Here is a 17412-nt window from a genome sequence, read left to right on the forward strand (position 1 = left end):
TCCATGAATACTAGGGATACTACGTGGGAAAACAGTTGAAGCTAGTTGCACAGCGCATGGGGATCCGAACGGGATGGGAACGGGCTATTGCATAGGATACTGCTTGCAGAACTGCATTTTAAACTTCATGGGGTGCTGCACATGATACTGCAGGTACATTGCACGAGATACATCTGTATCGGCAGTTGCTCGGTGAGGTTCTTGGGACAGCACGAGGTTGTCTGTGGGGTACTGCGCGGCTTGCAGTGTGGTATACTGAACTGGTTAATCTATAGTTAGGCTCATGATACGACCCTCTCCCTGGTCTTGTGGATAGAAAGTCCACAATAATCGTGAACGCGACGTTAAAAACCATTTCGCCCCACCCCATGGTGCTGTATAAGATATAATCTTTACTCGTCAAAGAATTTAGCAAGCTGATTGGCCAGCCGACGTCTTGTAAATTCCCATACAAGTCTGCTGACCAGTCTGTGTGGATATCATGACGTCATAGCGTTCGATATGGCGTCACTTCCCTGTAAAGACACAAACCGTGTTTGCACTTCAAGTTGCAATGCTGTAGTCCGAGGCTGGCCACAAGGCAGATCTGATCTTCACACAAATATATTGAATTTAAAATCTCTGTAAGATTGAATTCGTAATGAAACACAAGTTGCATTTTCCTCGCTGAAAGCTCGTGTACTACCTTCGACCTTAGTCCCGTTGTGCCCATGCACCCTCTGCACAGAATGCTGTTTGGAGTGTTGCATTGGTATATGGGTACTGTATAGAATAATCCTTTGTTTGTTAGTTTGCTGTTTAACGCCGCTCTCAGCAATATTTCAGCTATATGACGGCGGTTTGTAAATAATCGAGTCTGGACCAGACAATTCAGTGATTGACATCATGAGCATCGATACCATGCTGCAGTTTATCATGAATACCCCACCCAGACACAGTATACTTACTCCAAGCCAAACAGATTTAGCCCCTTAATGCCGAGCCCCAGACAGGGTGCTTTTTAGTATGACGCGGCTGGGATTCGAACCCGGACCTTTCGCTCTCCGGGCAGACGCTCTACCACTAGACCACGGAGGCGGTCCCTCAGAATACAACGAACTGTAATAAACCTTATTAATTAATTGTGAGAAACCAAATTGCCGATAACCATGAAAGGTTACCTCAACAATCATTGCTTCTGAATTTGAATTTTCGACTTTCGAAATTCCACTAGTGTACTCTTTTACATTTGGATGTGCATGTGGTCTCAATGTTGATAGAAAAAGCTAACTGTCTCTCTTTATGCTAATCCCTGTGCCAGGCATTTAATGATATACCTGGCAAAACTTCGTCTTGTCATAATATTTCGGTTTATGTAAAAATCAACAGGCTGTATTCATTTAGTAACAGAAGAGGTACCTCAATTCCGCCATTAAACGTTCATGTTGGTACACCTGTGTGGTAGATAGCTCAACCTTGACAGGTTTTCCTGGAAAACAAACACTAATACTTTATGAGAAAAGGTTACTACCATGTCATCTCTTATCTTTGTGTTCAAACATACGTGAAAGACACTCCGGTTCCCTATGCGAAGTGATAACATTAAAATTTTACTGCTTAGGTCGCTATGTGCCTAGTCATCTTCTTTAGATAATAGCCGAAAATTCATAATTGATGACATTCTTGAGATCCTCGCAAATTGTCATGCCAACCATATATAAGCTACCACCTGTGAGTGAGAGAGTATTTTTTACGCCGCTTTTAGCAATATTCCAGCAATATTACAGCAGGGGACTCCAGAAATGGCCTTCACACATTGCACCCATGTAGGGAATCGAACCCGGGTCTTCGGCGTGACAAGAGACGCTCTAACCACTAGGCTAACCAAGCGCACTTACTACATGTGATTAGAACAAGATTTTGAAGGTGTTGTCCTTGATAGGTTTATTTCGTAATAGTTCTTACACACATGTCTACATTTTGACAAACCTATGTTGAATTGTTCAACATGTCATTAACATGAGATGACACGCAAAACGTGTTAATACACAGCATATGTATGTGCATGCCTAGAGCGTTTGGTTTTAATGGCATGCTTGTCACACTTTGCCCCTACAGTGCAACATGCAACCACTTTACAGGGACTGGAGATTACTTTTATTCACAATAAACGCCGCTTGGCGACCGGATGTTGATATCTAGATCTGTATTAAGCTTGAAATGACACTTACAAAAGCTCTCGCGATATGAACAGATTCAATCGTGCCTTTTGTTCACATGTGCTTATACACTTTTAAGACACTTGAAAAAAACGGAAGTAGCGAACATCGTTAACGTGATGAATCGGGTTAAGGGATGATATCGAATGAGTGAGTGAGGGAGTTGAACAGTATAGAATGAATCATCAAAGCAACGCGATATATGTACATTCATTTTCCCCAAAAAGAGGAATGGATCATCGATCCACGCATACAGGCAGATGAACTTATTGATTGTCCTATTTAGTGATGATATTCAACATAGGTTCTATTTCTTCGAATGCATTGCCCATCTGATTAAAAGTTTGCTTGATTCCTAAGCCAATACTGTTACAGTTCACATATTAGACGAACGTGAGACGCGTGAAGTTGCTACAAAGACCTTTATCATACCTCCATGTCATAATGATGAGATCTGTTTTGTCCACGTAATCTTGATAAAATACTGTGTATCCCGGCATGGAGGGGAATAAATTTCTCAGTGGGGGAATATATCTCTGATACCCCGCCACGATCAAGGCTTAACGTGGATTTCTGATCAATTTCTATCTGTTTTCTATCAATTTTGAATTTGTTTGAATAACCATGTCATATAAAAAATGTCGGTAAGATAAATTCGTTGTAGCAGGATAAGTCGGGTACATGGGGTTATATGCGTGCCTCGTTAGGTTTCAAACCACTCGCCCCCGGCCTCCGGCTCGTTTTATAAAACCTAACGCCGGGCGCATAAAACCCCATGTTCCCCTCGTGATCCTGCTACAACCTATAATGACGACTCAAGTACTGACATGTTAAAGCTAAAGTTATACCCACAATACCTCGGCTTTACATTTCACGTATTACCAACCATCTTTCACCAAATTGTAATGGATTCTCCCATTGGCTAACACTGACTCGCAGTATTGCGTCTTTGTCAGTGTCATTCGGATTGGTGGAATTTGAGAAGTATGTTCATAAATACTACCAGGTAACCAGGCGATAACGATCAAAACACACTGCTTAAGATATAAATATGTGGCGGCCCTCCCAGTGATTTGTATGCAGACCTCTCACCATTACACCTGCATTCTGCCTGAAGAGGAATCATGGGGTTTTCGGAGGCGTCTGTGCTATCAAAGGTTGGACTGGGTCTGGCAGGAGCCGCTCTTTTATTTGATGTCATCGGATTTGCAACTGATTCCTGGATGAAAGGAACTCTCAGCTTCGGTTCCCTACTGACGGTAGATAATAATTTCGGATTATTCAAAACATGCAGTGGTGAAATCTGTGGTACATTGGATGCTTCAGGAGGTAAGCTTCATTCTATATTTCAGAATATGTAACGTTCCTGTATGATGACGTTTCGCAAACCCATTATAGATAGGAATTATCCTGTCGGAATCTAATTTTGATCATATTGTTATGCAATTCTAAGGTTACACGTGTTAATTACCTAGAGTTTACGGAATCGATGAACTGTAGGTCCCCTCTCTCTCTCTCTCTCTCTCTCTCTCTCTCTCTCTCTCTCTCTCTCTCTCTCTCTCGTTCCAAATTCATTTCAAATTTATGCCCTTCATGAAATATCTTTTTTCTTTTTAAAACTCTGGAAAACTATTCCATTCAGGGCAATCAACTTGATATGAAATGGAAACGCTTGTTTAATTAAGAAATAAAGGACTCGTGGTCGTTGTTGATCAAAAAACGAAAAACTGTAGGGAGAATTAACCACGAGGGTTGCATTATTGTACGATAAAGAACGAATAGTTTATTTCTCATATGAGATATCAACGTAATGCACAGCCTCTTTAAGGATGATAGTGAAAGGTACAAGCTTCAAAAATATTTACCTGTATTTTAACAATGGTGACTCCCTCAATAGAATCCGACTTCGGCAATGTCGGACAAATCCATTTTATGCATCGGGGGGCTTTCCCCGCATATTCACACAATCCTCACGACGATTACCCGTACTTTTCTCCGCATAACGATTGTTATATCTCCCCTGCTTTTGGATGCGATCATTTGGCCATCTCGTTTATCTGCTCTGCCCAGTTACACCTATGGGGGACAAACCCTCTCAAAAATAAAGTCGTCCAATATACGACGTCATCAAGTTGGATGCGCATGTTCGAATCTTCAGAAATGACGTCGTTCTTCATTATTTTTCTTCTTCTTTTGTCGCTCAGCTATCTTATAGTATCCTTTAATTACACACTTAGATAAAAGTATTTTAGACTTTTACGTATTTGGAGTTTGATACTGTGTAGACAGAAAATTATGGCTTATGGTCTTTTAAGGTTAAATGCTATGCACCAATATCTTGGTAACATAAATGTAAATTGATCCCTACGAACGTCCTTCAATATTCACTATTAACACCCGATATAAGGTTTATGAACAAGTGAGGTTATTTCTTCATGTTATGGGGGTGAGACACTTCTCTGGCTCCCATATTCTTTATACAAACTGTATCTTGATCTATGCATAAATATTCGGAGTGACAAAACACTCTCGACAAGAGACAAGTCACAAGCGGGTGACTTCGGCTATCCAATTGTCAACCTTTTTGTTCATGTCGAGGAACGTTCCAAAAGCTCCAGCCTTTGGTGTCTACACTTCCCAGCTTTTGAGTTACAATCGAGCATGCTCTTTCTGCGAAAATTTCAAAGAGCGTCATACGACTCTTCATCAAAGGTTGTTGAGCAAGGTTACACCATTCAAAGCTTTCGCAAAGCTTTCAACAAGTTTTATGGTTGACAAATTTGAATTATCAGTGATACATATTTTATCTAATGCATTTCCTTCATTCGATTTATACCATATGTGTCAGTGTGTTTTTAGGTAAACAACTGACATGCATTTACCTTTGTTTGTTACGGGTGATACTGGTGAGTCAGGATAAGCTCACCTTTTCGCGAACCCCTTGTATCATCTCAATTTGATAATGATACATTGACTGGTATAGTCGGAATCGTAAAATGGAGATTTCGTATGGTTATAGAAATGTTTTGTGGCTATGTATTTGTATAACACTTATGGACAGATTGAAGTTTGAAAATTCATTTTTGAACATCTTAAAGGCAAATATTTATTCAAATCCAGATAGTGCCAAATACATGAAAAAACACTTAGACTAGCAAACGTACGTCAAGTCTTTGAAGACATTTAGAGGTCATACACAAGAGAATTTATGGATGTCAACTTCTTTATTACGTCAGATGCATAAGCCTTGTGACCACAGTGTATGAGCACATGACAGGCTTTCTTTGGTATTCTATTATCATACATTTCCGAACTTTTAAGACAATAGTTTAGACTACAACCGAGGGGTAATAATAAAAGGAATGTATGATTAATGGGAGGATACAATCAACTCATATAATACATTCGTTCACTGACATACATTCGACGGCTGGTTGACTGCACTATATGTGCATGGCATTCGGCTAATCTTGACGAGAGTCACATGTTACCTCAGTGTCTATGATACTTGTCGACCCAATTTGTGCCGGACACTCACAGAAAAGAGTCGAGGATAAATGCTCCGCCGCATGGATCCGTCATGAAAGAACGGTAACTTTAAATTGGACAGCTATTTCCAAAATTATGTCATTCGTTTGGGATTCACAACTATAGAATGTAATGAATACAATGGCTCCACGGTGTATTCAGTGCATCTCACTTTCGGTGCTAATGAGCATAAAAAAGTGTGGTAACGCCAGTTTAAACCATTCAACTCCCGAGGCACGATCGTAAATACAAATTTATTTGCAATATTTATAACCTATAATATTCGGCGGATTAAATAATTGCATCAACATCTATTTTGGATTTGATGAACAGAATCAGACCATTTGCCCATAATTTGTGTGTTAAAAGCAGCTGTTCCTAAACCTGAAAGTTTAGATTTTATTTAAGTGTTTATAAGGAGCCTATTAACACGTACAAGTGGTTCGACAGTGGCGAGAAGTTCTTTAATTATAGATCAAGAAATTGTCGATTCCTTTTTGTCCTTAATACCAATGCAGCTGTTAGAAAAGTAAATATTTCTTAAAATCATAATATTGTACAAACATGTGCTCTTGGCCAAGAGGTCCTCTGACCGAAATAAACTTCTCTTTTGTTGCTCTGATACTCTAAATGAAACATGATTATGAAAAATGTTTCAGATTTTGAAAAGTTATTTATCAATAAGTACACTCATTAAATGTTAATATTAACATATTGTATTAAAAGTGACAGTAGAACTATACATTAGCAATTTGAAAAAAAAAATCATCTCAAGAAACATTTTAATCAACAACATTATGGAAATATTTGTTATTATACAATTCTATGAGCTTTAGCGGGTGTTTCATTGCAGCGGAGTGGTTGACTGGCACCAAGGCTCTGGTGATCCTGGGGTTCCTGCTTGGCCTGGGGTCTCTGGCTGTCATCATTGTCTACCTGTTTTTCAAAACAGACCAAATGTTGTTCAAAACAGTTGGGTTCATTCTGGCCTTTGCTGCAGGTAAGACAACTCAAGTGGTAGGAGAATTTCGTTGATGCATCGTTGAGCCGTAAGATTGCACTGGATATGGACCAAACCTGTCCTGCCATGACGAGAGATAGCCGCCCACGTCATAACGCTACCCCCATGAAACTTGTCCACTTCCCGTACGCAGTTTCCGGCGTAATGTTCTCTCCGACGTCTGCAGACCCGGGCTCTTCCATCCCCTCGACGTAGGATAAATCCAGAGTCCATACCCTGTGTTGACACCAATGCAGTCGTTGTTGGCAATGTTGTCGACACAATATGACGCGTCGAACAGTCGTTGTTGACGATGTTGTCGACTCAGTATGACGCGTCGAACAGGACGTCTTGCTCGTAGACCTGCTGCTCTTAAACGGTTTCGTACGGTCTGGTCACAGATTCTGCTCTGTCCGGGAATTTTGGATGCGGTTGGTGTGGCAGTGGTCGTCTTTTCACGTAGGTGGCGCAGTCATAGCGATCTTTGGCGGGGGTGGTTACTCTTAGTCGTTCCGACCTTGGCCGATCACGTGTTGATCCATGTTGTTGAAACCGATCCCACCCCATAGCCTTGTGATAGTGCTGGGCGCTACATTGAAACCCTGGCTACAGCTGATCGGGATTCCCCTGCCTGCAAGCGGCCCATGACTTTGTTCCTTTGCACTTCTGTTAATCTTGTCATGTTGATGAACTGTCACTGTTCGATTGACGCAGATGCCAGGCAATCAAAAAACCCAGCACTTTAATACCGTTCATAGTGCTGCTGCATGCAGTACGTGCAGCTCCATGGCCCTTTTGTTAATGCACTGGGTGCGTTTTTCCGAATCGTACGTGTTTCCCGACTTATGGTTTGCATGTTCTTGTTGTGATCATTTTGATCCGGGAAATTTGTCACTGACACTTTACACATTAAACCTCTTCATTTTGTATGTGCAAGCATAAAGCGTTTGGTTTCCATGTCATGCCCGTCTCACCCTTGACCTGTACAGTACAACATTCAACCAACATGAAGGGACTGGGGATTTTTGTACCGCCGCTTGAACTGTGGGTCGTGAAATCGAAAACAGTGAAAATCGTTGAGGTGATGAAACCGCACCCAGGGAGGATATAGAATGAGTGAGTAAGTTAATGACTCCGTGATTGAAAGACAGTATAGCCCCCACATTCACGTTTCTCAAAAAGAGGAAACCATCACAGAAACCTACAGGCAGGTTTGTTTGTTTGTTTGTTTGTTTCTCGCCACACTCAGCAATATTCCAGCTCTATGACGGCGGTCTGTAAACAATCGAGCCTGGACCAGACAATTAAGTGATTGACATCATGAGCATCGATCCACGCAATTGGGATACGGTGTCATGCATCAACCCAGTTAGCAAGCCTGACCACCCGATCCCGTAAGTCGACTCTTACGGATAACCATTGGTTACAGGCAGGGAAATTTATGGATTGTCCTACGTTAACTATGATATTCAAGATACGGTACCACCTGTTGAATTCATTACCTATTTAGTCAGAAAGTATGCTCATTTCCTAATGTCGCTAAATACACATTTATGAGAAAAGTTACAAACACTTATTGGTATTTAAAGCCGCTTTGAACAATATTCCAGTTATATCACGGCGTGTCTGCTTAATGAGGGAGGAAAGCCCGAAGTGACGCAGGTCTCAGACGAACATCGGCGTGTTGAGTTCAGGAGGTTGTGCCGTATGGTCGAGGGCGTGTCTACGGGCCTTTGTGTCTGAATATAGGTTTATGTCTGTATATTAATGCATGAGTTGGGTTATATCAGCAAATACAAGTAGAATAACACTAGAAAAGGCTTCAGGAATTGTACCACCTATGTGTGGAATCGAATTTTGTTTCCTGCGTTTTCGCGAAAATGATGTAACCGCTGGGCTACCCAATCGTTTGGCAACAAAGGCATGAGGAGCACCAGTGGCGGGTTGCAAGAACGATGGCAAAAAATCATACGTTATGAACAAATTGATGGGGTTGAATGGTGATAAAGCTGAACTATCCAATAGATATATGTTGATAATGAATCAGCCAGAAATGTAATTACCATTGAGAAGGAGTGGAAGCATCGTCTACGCCTCATAACCAGTTGCTTATTTAAACAAGAACAATTAAACAAACCCTCACATGCTCTTACACATTTGGATGTGCATGTGATCTAAAATGTTGATAATAAAGGTAACTTTTTAAGCATTGAATATCAGTTTGGATGGGTTCATTGAAGTGTGAACGATTTCAAAGCGCTGGTTAAACTTCGTGAACCTCCGAGCTTGCGGTTTATTGGTCTCGCCGAATAATATCGTAACAATGTTTGCTTAAATTTGAAGTTCTCTGGATTCGCGGAAGAACATTGCAACAATGTTATTTTGTCGGTTTTTGCCGGCTCTCGGTCACATACGTTTCCCCACTCATACTCAGTTACGCAAAGAAAAATAGGTCTATGAATATATACCACATAATCTGAAAATATGTCAACATCAACATAATTTTATTCTCTGAACACACTGACAAACGATATTTGGGATTAATCAAATCTTAAAAATAGATAACAGGATTGTGAACAAAAATATAAACATGACTCGATGCACCGAGGCGAGCTCAACCATCAAGTATGGAAGTATATATGATATCACATAAGTTTGTAAAGAGGTGTATTTCGAGTCGAACGGGAGCATGTGGGTGAAATTAATACCTACTGCTGTTGAAAATGAAGTTTATGGAACAGTTATGGAAAATACCCCGATGCATGAACTCTCCCGTGGCACTTGCAAATTGGGAATATCACTGATTTATGAATGTGTTGCTTGTGTTTGGATAATTGCAAACCCATATTCGGACGATGTGGAATGGACTGGTGGAGACTGAACCGAGGGCTCTGAAACTTGTGTGTTTTGTGTTAATTTTCAATGTCAGGTTGTGTTACATTTGGAGTTTGTGATTCGTCGTGTGTGCTGTACTACTTTGCTTAGCTGGTGTTTCCTGTCACCTGAGATGGACCTACTGTATGACCGGATGACAGCTTCATTTCTGTGCCCCGTCCTTCCTCATGTGCCGCCACTTCTCGGCCTAGAATGCACGGAGAAGGTCGGCCAACTCAGAAACCGGAATCGTAATTCCGTCTACGGGTAGAATGGTAGGCAATTTTGTTTGTTTGTTTAATCTAAGTTTCTTTCCTTACCTTTTTATGTCTTTTTTTTATAAAGCTAGATAAAGTTTATGTGTCTTACCATTGAACACGTTCAGAGCCTACTGATTTTGAGTTCCTGTGACACCAATATTTTAGTGTATTTTTCAAACAAATTAAGTTTGGTTTTCAATATTGTAGTACATGTATATTGTAGTACATGTATGGAATCAAGTCACAAAAACACAACTGCTACAGAAAAGCATGTATTCCATGCAAAAGTTACTTTTATGCAAGCCCCATGCATTTCACTTCCCAAGAATGGCTATAAAAGCATGTGCGTTAAAGGGATTCCATATGCATTGTTTAGCATCGTGCTGACAACAACCACTCAGAAAAACAACACAATGACGCAATTATTCAGCATTACGAAATGCCATGCCTGTCCGAAAATGAGCCTCTGCGAACCATTGGTATGCTTGAAGCAGGATCGGGTCGACGTGATGTGGCAACGTTGGCAACAGACGAATGCAGCCAGAGACCATCCTCGGAGTGACAGGCCACGCGTAACCAATAATCGACAAGACAACTGGAATCGAACAACACACCTACGATATCGATTCCAGCCAGCAACAGTGACTGCAAGAAGCATCCCTGGCCTTCGACGAATGTCTTCACAAACCATACGCCTCAGATGTGCAGGGTCTGTAGCCAGACGCTCCATTTTGACAGGAAACCACCGTCAAGCACGTCTGCAGTGGTGCAGACAGCGTCTATGCTGGACGGCCATTCACTGACGAGTCTCGTTTTCACCTCAGCAACAGCGATGGACGGATTCGAGTGTACCGACGTCGAAGTGAACGTTACGTCTATCATTGTGTCATGGAAGAAGATCAGTTCGGGGGCAGCAGCGTTATAGTATGGGGTGGGATTACAGCAAGACAGAGGACCCGTTTGATAGTGGTAGAGGGAAATCTCAATGGACAGCGCTACCGCGACAAGATCATCGGCCCTGTTGTTCTACCGTTTTTGCGTCATCATGGCCCAGGCATTACCTTTCAACATGACAACGCCCGGCCAATATTGCTCGACGTGTTCAGGATTCTCTTCAACAAAACAACGTGAATGTCATCCCCTGGCCGGCTCGCTCCCCTGATCTCTCACCAATCGAGCACATGTGGGATGAGATGGATCGGCGCCTTCGACATCAACCACGTGTTCCACAGACACTCCAGGAACTTCGAAACATGCTTCAGCAGATATGGACAGATATCCCACGGGACTTTGTGCAACGTCTGATCCATTCCATGAGACGAAGATGTGTTGTTTGCATCGCAACTAGAGGTGGACACACACGTTATTGATTTGTAAATTGACATTTTTGCATGTTCATGTTTATTTTTATGAAATCACACATTTTCTTAAGACAGTATGGCAAATTAAACCATTTGAACACAGTCTTTTATCTGTTGCAAACCGAAATTGTTTCAGATTTGGTAAAAAAAACATAACTTTGCATTAAGTCTTATTCAATGTCACAGGAACTTTTGTTGTTCATTATCTATAAACCCCTGCTTGACACCAATTTTATTACATGCCGGGCGTGTCCTAATATTTCCGTTTGTATAATAAACGCTATCCAACCAATCAGCAGGTTGGGTTCACTGAGACCCGGAAGACGCGCCACCTTCCCGCCATAAAACGTTCATGTTAGGACAGGTGTATTATAGTTCAAGTGATCTGACCTCGACACGTTTTCCCTGAACGCTTGAGTTATTCGAAGCGATAAAAGTAAAATGTTACTGCTTAAGTTCGCTGTTTGCCGTTCATCATGTACTGGACCGCCTCCGTGGTCTAGTGGTAGAGCGTCCGCCCGGAGAGCGGAAGGTTCGGGGTTCGATCCCCAGCCGCGTCATACCAAAGACGTTAAAAGATGGTACTTGTTGTTACCCTGTCTGGCGCTCTGCATTAAGGGTCTAAAGCAAGGACTGGTCGGCTCGGAGTCAGTATACTGTGTCTGAGTGGGGTATTCATGTTAAACTGCGGCATGGTATCTCAGTGAGCTAGCACTATAAATCGGCATCAGTCCGGACTAGTACAAGCAGACACACAAACACACACACACACACACACACACACACACACACACATGCATGCATGTCGCTATATAAGTGCAATAATCTTGGACGCGACATTAAACCCAATTTCATCTCACCTCATCATGTTCTGATAAGTTCCTAACTGCTGACGGTCCCCAGACTCTCTCACGGTGTCCGACCAAACATATCTAATTTACTACATATGATTGCAACAAGAGTTGCATGGTAATTGTGTTGATAGGTGATGTCATAATTCTTACACTACACACACCTTCCTACATTTTGAAAAACGTATTTTGAATAGTTCAGTATGACGTTACTATGAGCTACACATTTGAACGAAAAAATATGTAAAAACGTGTTATATGTTTGGTCCACGCAATGTTGATAAAATACTGTGTATCCCGGCATGGAGGGGAATAAATTTCTCAGTGGGGGGAATATATCTCTGATACCCCGCCACGATCAAGGCTTAACGTGGATTTCTGATCAATTTCTATCTGTTTTCTATCAATTTTGAATTTGTTTGAATAACCATGTCATATTAAAAATATCGGTAAGATAAATTCGTTGTAGCAGGATAAGTCGGGTACATGGGGTTATATGCGTGCCTCGTTAGGTTTCATACCACTAGCATCCGGCCTCCGGCTCGTTTTATAAAACCTAACGCTGGACGCATAAAACCCCATGTTCCCCTCGTGATCCTGCTACAACCTATAATGACGACTCAAGTACTGACATGTTAGAGGTATAGCTATACCCACAATACCTCGGCTTTACATTTAACGTATTACCAACCATCTTTCACCAAACTGTAATGGATTCTCCCATTGGCTAACACTGACTCGCAGTATTGCGTCTTTGTCAGTGTCATTCGGATTGGTGGAATTTGAGAAGTATGTTCATAAATACTACCAAGTAACCAGGCGATAACGACCAAAACACACTGCTTAAGATATAAAAATGCGTGCGGCGCTCCCAGTGATTTGTATGCAGACCTCTCACCATTACACCTGCATTCTGCCTGAAGAGGAATCATGGGGTTTTCGGAGGCGTCTGTGCTGTCAAAGGTTGGACTGGGTCTGGCAGGAGCCGCTCTTTTATTTGATGTCATAGGATTTGCAACTGATTACTGGATGAGTTTGAGCGCAGGATCGCTTAGTGCGAATTTCGGATTATTCAAAACATGCATTGGTGCAAGTTGTTCTTCATTAGACTCTTCAGGAGGTACGTTTCATTTAGATTTCAGAACTCGTATCGTTCTTGTATGATTACAATTCGTCACACCATAGTCGATTTCTTCATATTTTACATTAATCAAAAACATTTTCAATAATTTCGGTTCTAGGAAAGAGGCGGGCTTTACAACTTTTAATATTCGGCTGTTTTTTTAACATACATGTGTTTTCATGCCATCATTTTTATGATACTTTAAAATGTATTAGGTAATAAAGGTAAAAGTTTAGTGGATTAAATAATTGCATCAACATCTATTTTTGATTTGATGAATAATGCTGTTTCCTCAAGAACAGAATCAGACCATTTGCCCATAATTTGTGTATTAAACGTATCTATTCCTAAACCTGAAAGTTTAGACTTTATTTAAGTGTTGATACGGAGCCTATTAACACGTACAAGTGGTTCGACAGTGGCGAGAAGTTCTTCAATTATAGATCAAGAAATTGTCGATTCCTTTTTGTCCTTGATACCAATGCAGCTGTTGAGAGACGTTTAGATTTAAATTATTTGCTGGTTCACATTGTATTACTCTTTCCAGAATAAATTACAAATTCCAGAAAATCTAGCCTGCGTGGTTTGATGAAGACTCTAGTTAAAATATATTAATATTTCAATTTATTAAGGAAATTATATTTATAGTCCTTATATTTATGAGTAAGTTTTCTCAAAGATGTACAATTCAAAGACTGGCATAAAAGACTGTCTGGAAAAAGTTATTTCTTTTTTATCTAGTTTTACATCTTTGTTGGATACAAATACAGAATCATTTAACCATGAAGAACTCGTATATTTTGTAAATTCCGCTTTCAGTCACATAAATTAAGGCCTCAGTCACAAGTAAATTAAGATTTGACAATGGCATTGAAACTGACCAACTTCTGTGCTCAAAGTGTCATATGAACCTGTGATTCTTACTAAGAATAAGTTATACTACTATTGTCATAAAAAATATTGTATACAGTAAAAAGTTTGCTATATCCTTTAAAAGAAATAAGATTAGAAAAGCAAATATTTCTTAAAATCATAATGTTGTGCAAACATGTGCTCTTAGCCAAGAGGTCCTCTGACCGAAATAATTGTTGCTATGATACTCTGTATTATACATGACTATGAAAATTGTTTAAAATTTTGAAAAGTTCTTTATCAATAAGTACACTCGTTAATGTTAATATTAACATATTGTTAACATATTGTATAGCAATTTCAAAAATCTTTTTCATCTCAAGAAACATTTAAATCAACAACATTATTGAAACATTTGTTATTATACAATCATATGAGCTTTAGCGGGTGTTTCATTGCAGTGGAGTGGTTGACTGGCACCAAGGCTCTGGTGATTCTGGGGTTCCTGCTTGGCCTGGGGTCTCTGGCTGTCATCATTGTCTACCTGTTTTTCAAAACAGACCAAATGTTGTTCAAAACAGTTGGGTTCATTCTGGCCTTTGCTGCAGGTAAGACAACTCAAGAAAACATTATATTTTCTCAAGGCGCAAAATACGATTTGGATTGCTTTATATTACATGTTTGTTTCCATTATCTTATATGAATTAAGCACGAAACACACCTCGCCTCATTCTCCATGAAATATAAGCAACAAAAATCCTTTCCATCATCAAAATCTTTGCTTAGGGATCGGCCTTTTGATATTCTGGCTGTGCGTGTGTATGGGTGGGCGGGGGTATTTAATATCGAGATTAGATATTTTTTTAGCTATAGCCGGAAAACATACATATATTTCTTTAAAACTATGAGCCTGTTCTTTATAAGAAAAACATTTTGCAGCAGTGTCATTTTTATGGCAGGAACATTCTTTTTGCCCAGCAGCAGAAATATTTGTTTCAAGAATTTTCAGGGACAATTGGTTATTTCGATAACTATTGATTTTTTAATACTTAATTGGAAACATACACTGATACACTGTTTGTGCTAAAATATTGGGTGTGTTCTCTTCGTTTTACATATTATAATGTTCATGTTTTGCAGCAGGATTTACTATCATTGGAATCATCGTCTTTGCTGCCAAGGGTACAGAAATGTTTAAGACATATGACTTGAGCTGGTCTTTCGCCCTGACGATAATTGGGGGACTGCTTTATGGAGCTACTGGAATCGTTCTCCTCCTTGGTTAAGTGGAGCGATGTCCTTGTATCTAATATGGATGACATACAAGTGCTTACAGACTGTGTAAATATAAGTGATAGTATTGGTATTTATTAGAAACATATCTTTCTTTATGTTTCAATGACTTTCACATCTTATGTCAGGGGACAGTTTAGGGAATTCAATCTTACCCACTGCTTTTGTTGTATGCATATTAAACATGAATTTTGAAAGATTTATTAAACACTATTTTTATTCAAAAAAAATTGTCACGAGTTTCACTTTTCTCATTTACTTACGTGTGTTGGTATTGACTTAAGGAATTGCGTAATTGTTTGTGTATCAAATTTCCGTCGGACAACATCCTACATCAAACACCAGTTATATCGCGGCGTGTCCGCTTAATGTGGGAGGAAAGCCCGAGGTGATGCAGGTCTCAGACGTTTACCACTTCGGTGAAACCCACGAGCACGGGTATGGTGCTGACAAACCTAGAAACATAATCGGGGCGAACCGGGATTCGAACCCACAATCATAGGTTTCTGGCTAGCCCAAGGGACGCAACTCTGCACAGCGAATTGCGGCGCCTTTGACCACTGGGCCACCCGTGCCCCCCCTGTATAGAATACTACATGGTAGTGTATATGTGGCGGACTTTCTGAAAACTGTTAAATACTCTCTAAGTTGCATCTTGTAGTCTTGAATGGCAGGAAGATTTAGTACTGTTGAATAAATAACGTTATTGTTGTAACCCTGTGTCCTCAGAACTATAGTAAACCTATTATATCAATTGCCTATAAGCTTGGACGGTTGCATTAACAATAATTGCTTCTGAACTTGGTGACTCCCTCTCAACATATTAATCCCTGTTCCAGACGTTTCTATGGTAAACCGTAATTTTTGTATTGTCATGATATGCTCTTCACAAAAAGAAACGCAAAGCCAGATTTGTGTGAGGTAGGAAAATACATTTTTACGCGGAACCGTACAAGGTATTGAGCCAAATGTTGTGGAGAGAACACTTGGTGATTGTAGTCATGTCAGTTATCGGTACATAGGAAAAGTCCATTGAAAGAGACTAGTATGCGAATCACGTATTGGGGAATGGTAGCCCACTCGGCCTGCAACACAAAAGCCAACTGCTACGACGTCTGGGGTTGTGGTTGACGTCGGCGTAGCTGTCTATCCATTTCATCCAACAGGAGCACTTTTGGGTTCAAGTCCAGGGATCAACGTTGTTGTGTAGACAGGCTCTTGTGGTCCGTACTGTATGCGGACGAACGTTGTCCTGCTGGAATACACCGTTGCCGTTGGCTGCAATTGGGAGGACGTGTGGGAGGAGAATTTCGTTGATGTATCGTTGAACCGTAAGAATTCACTGAATATGGACAAAACCTGTCCTGCCATGATGAGAGATAGCCGCCCACGTCATAACGCTTGGACGACCTTGGCCGATCACGTGTTGACCCATGTTAATGGTGCTGGGCGCTACATTGAAACCCTGGCTACAGCTGATCGGGAATCCCCTGCCTGCGAGCGGTCTATGACGTTGTTTCTTTGCACTTCTGTTAATCTTGGCATGTTGTTGAACTGTCACTGTTCGATTGACGCAGATACCAGGCAATAAAAAAACCCAGCACTTTAATACCGTTCATAGTGCTGCTGCATGCAGTACGTGCAGCTTCATGGCCCTTTATTTTTAATGCACTGTGTGCGTTTTTTTCCAAATCGTACGTGTTTCCCGTCTAATGGTTTGCATGTTCTTCTTGTGATCATTTTGATCCGGGAAATTTGTCACTGACACTATACACATTAAACCTCTTCATTTTGTATGTGCATGCATAAAGCCTTTGGTTTCCATGTCATGCCCGTCTCACCTTGACCTTTACAGTACAACATTCAACCAACATGAAGGGACTGGAGATTGTTGTACCGCTGCTTGGAACTGTGGCTCGTAAAATCGAAAACAGTGAAAATTGTTAAGTTGATGATTTTTTTGTGAGTTGTTTGTTGTTTAACGCAATATGCCAGCTATATGACGGCGGTCTGTAAAATAATTGAGTCTGGACCACACAATCCAGTGCTTGACATCATGAGCATCGATCCAC

General features: G+C 40.7%; 1 protein-coding gene across 1 annotated transcript; it reads left to right on the forward strand.

Annotated features, from left to right (window-relative positions):
• Positions 1-12989: 12989 nt before the first annotated feature.
• LOC139444395 (uncharacterized) lies at positions 12990-15489 on the forward strand. The gene is made up of 3 exons (XM_071225359.1): positions 12990-13192; positions 14509-14655; positions 15188-15489. The coding sequence occupies exons 1-3, from the start codon at positions 13003-13005 to the stop codon at positions 15331-15333; spliced, it is 483 nt and encodes a 160-aa protein (XP_071081460.1). The 5' UTR covers positions 12990-13002; the 3' UTR covers positions 15334-15489.
• Positions 15490-17412: the final 1923 nt, after the last annotated feature.

Source organism: Haliotis cracherodii, unplaced genomic scaffold, assembly GCF_022045235.1.
Source record: "Haliotis cracherodii isolate W230 unplaced genomic scaffold, xgHalCrac1.p SCAF_5, whole genome shotgun sequence".
Classification (NCBI taxonomy): domain Eukaryota; kingdom Metazoa; phylum Mollusca; class Gastropoda; order Lepetellida; family Haliotidae; genus Haliotis; species Haliotis cracherodii.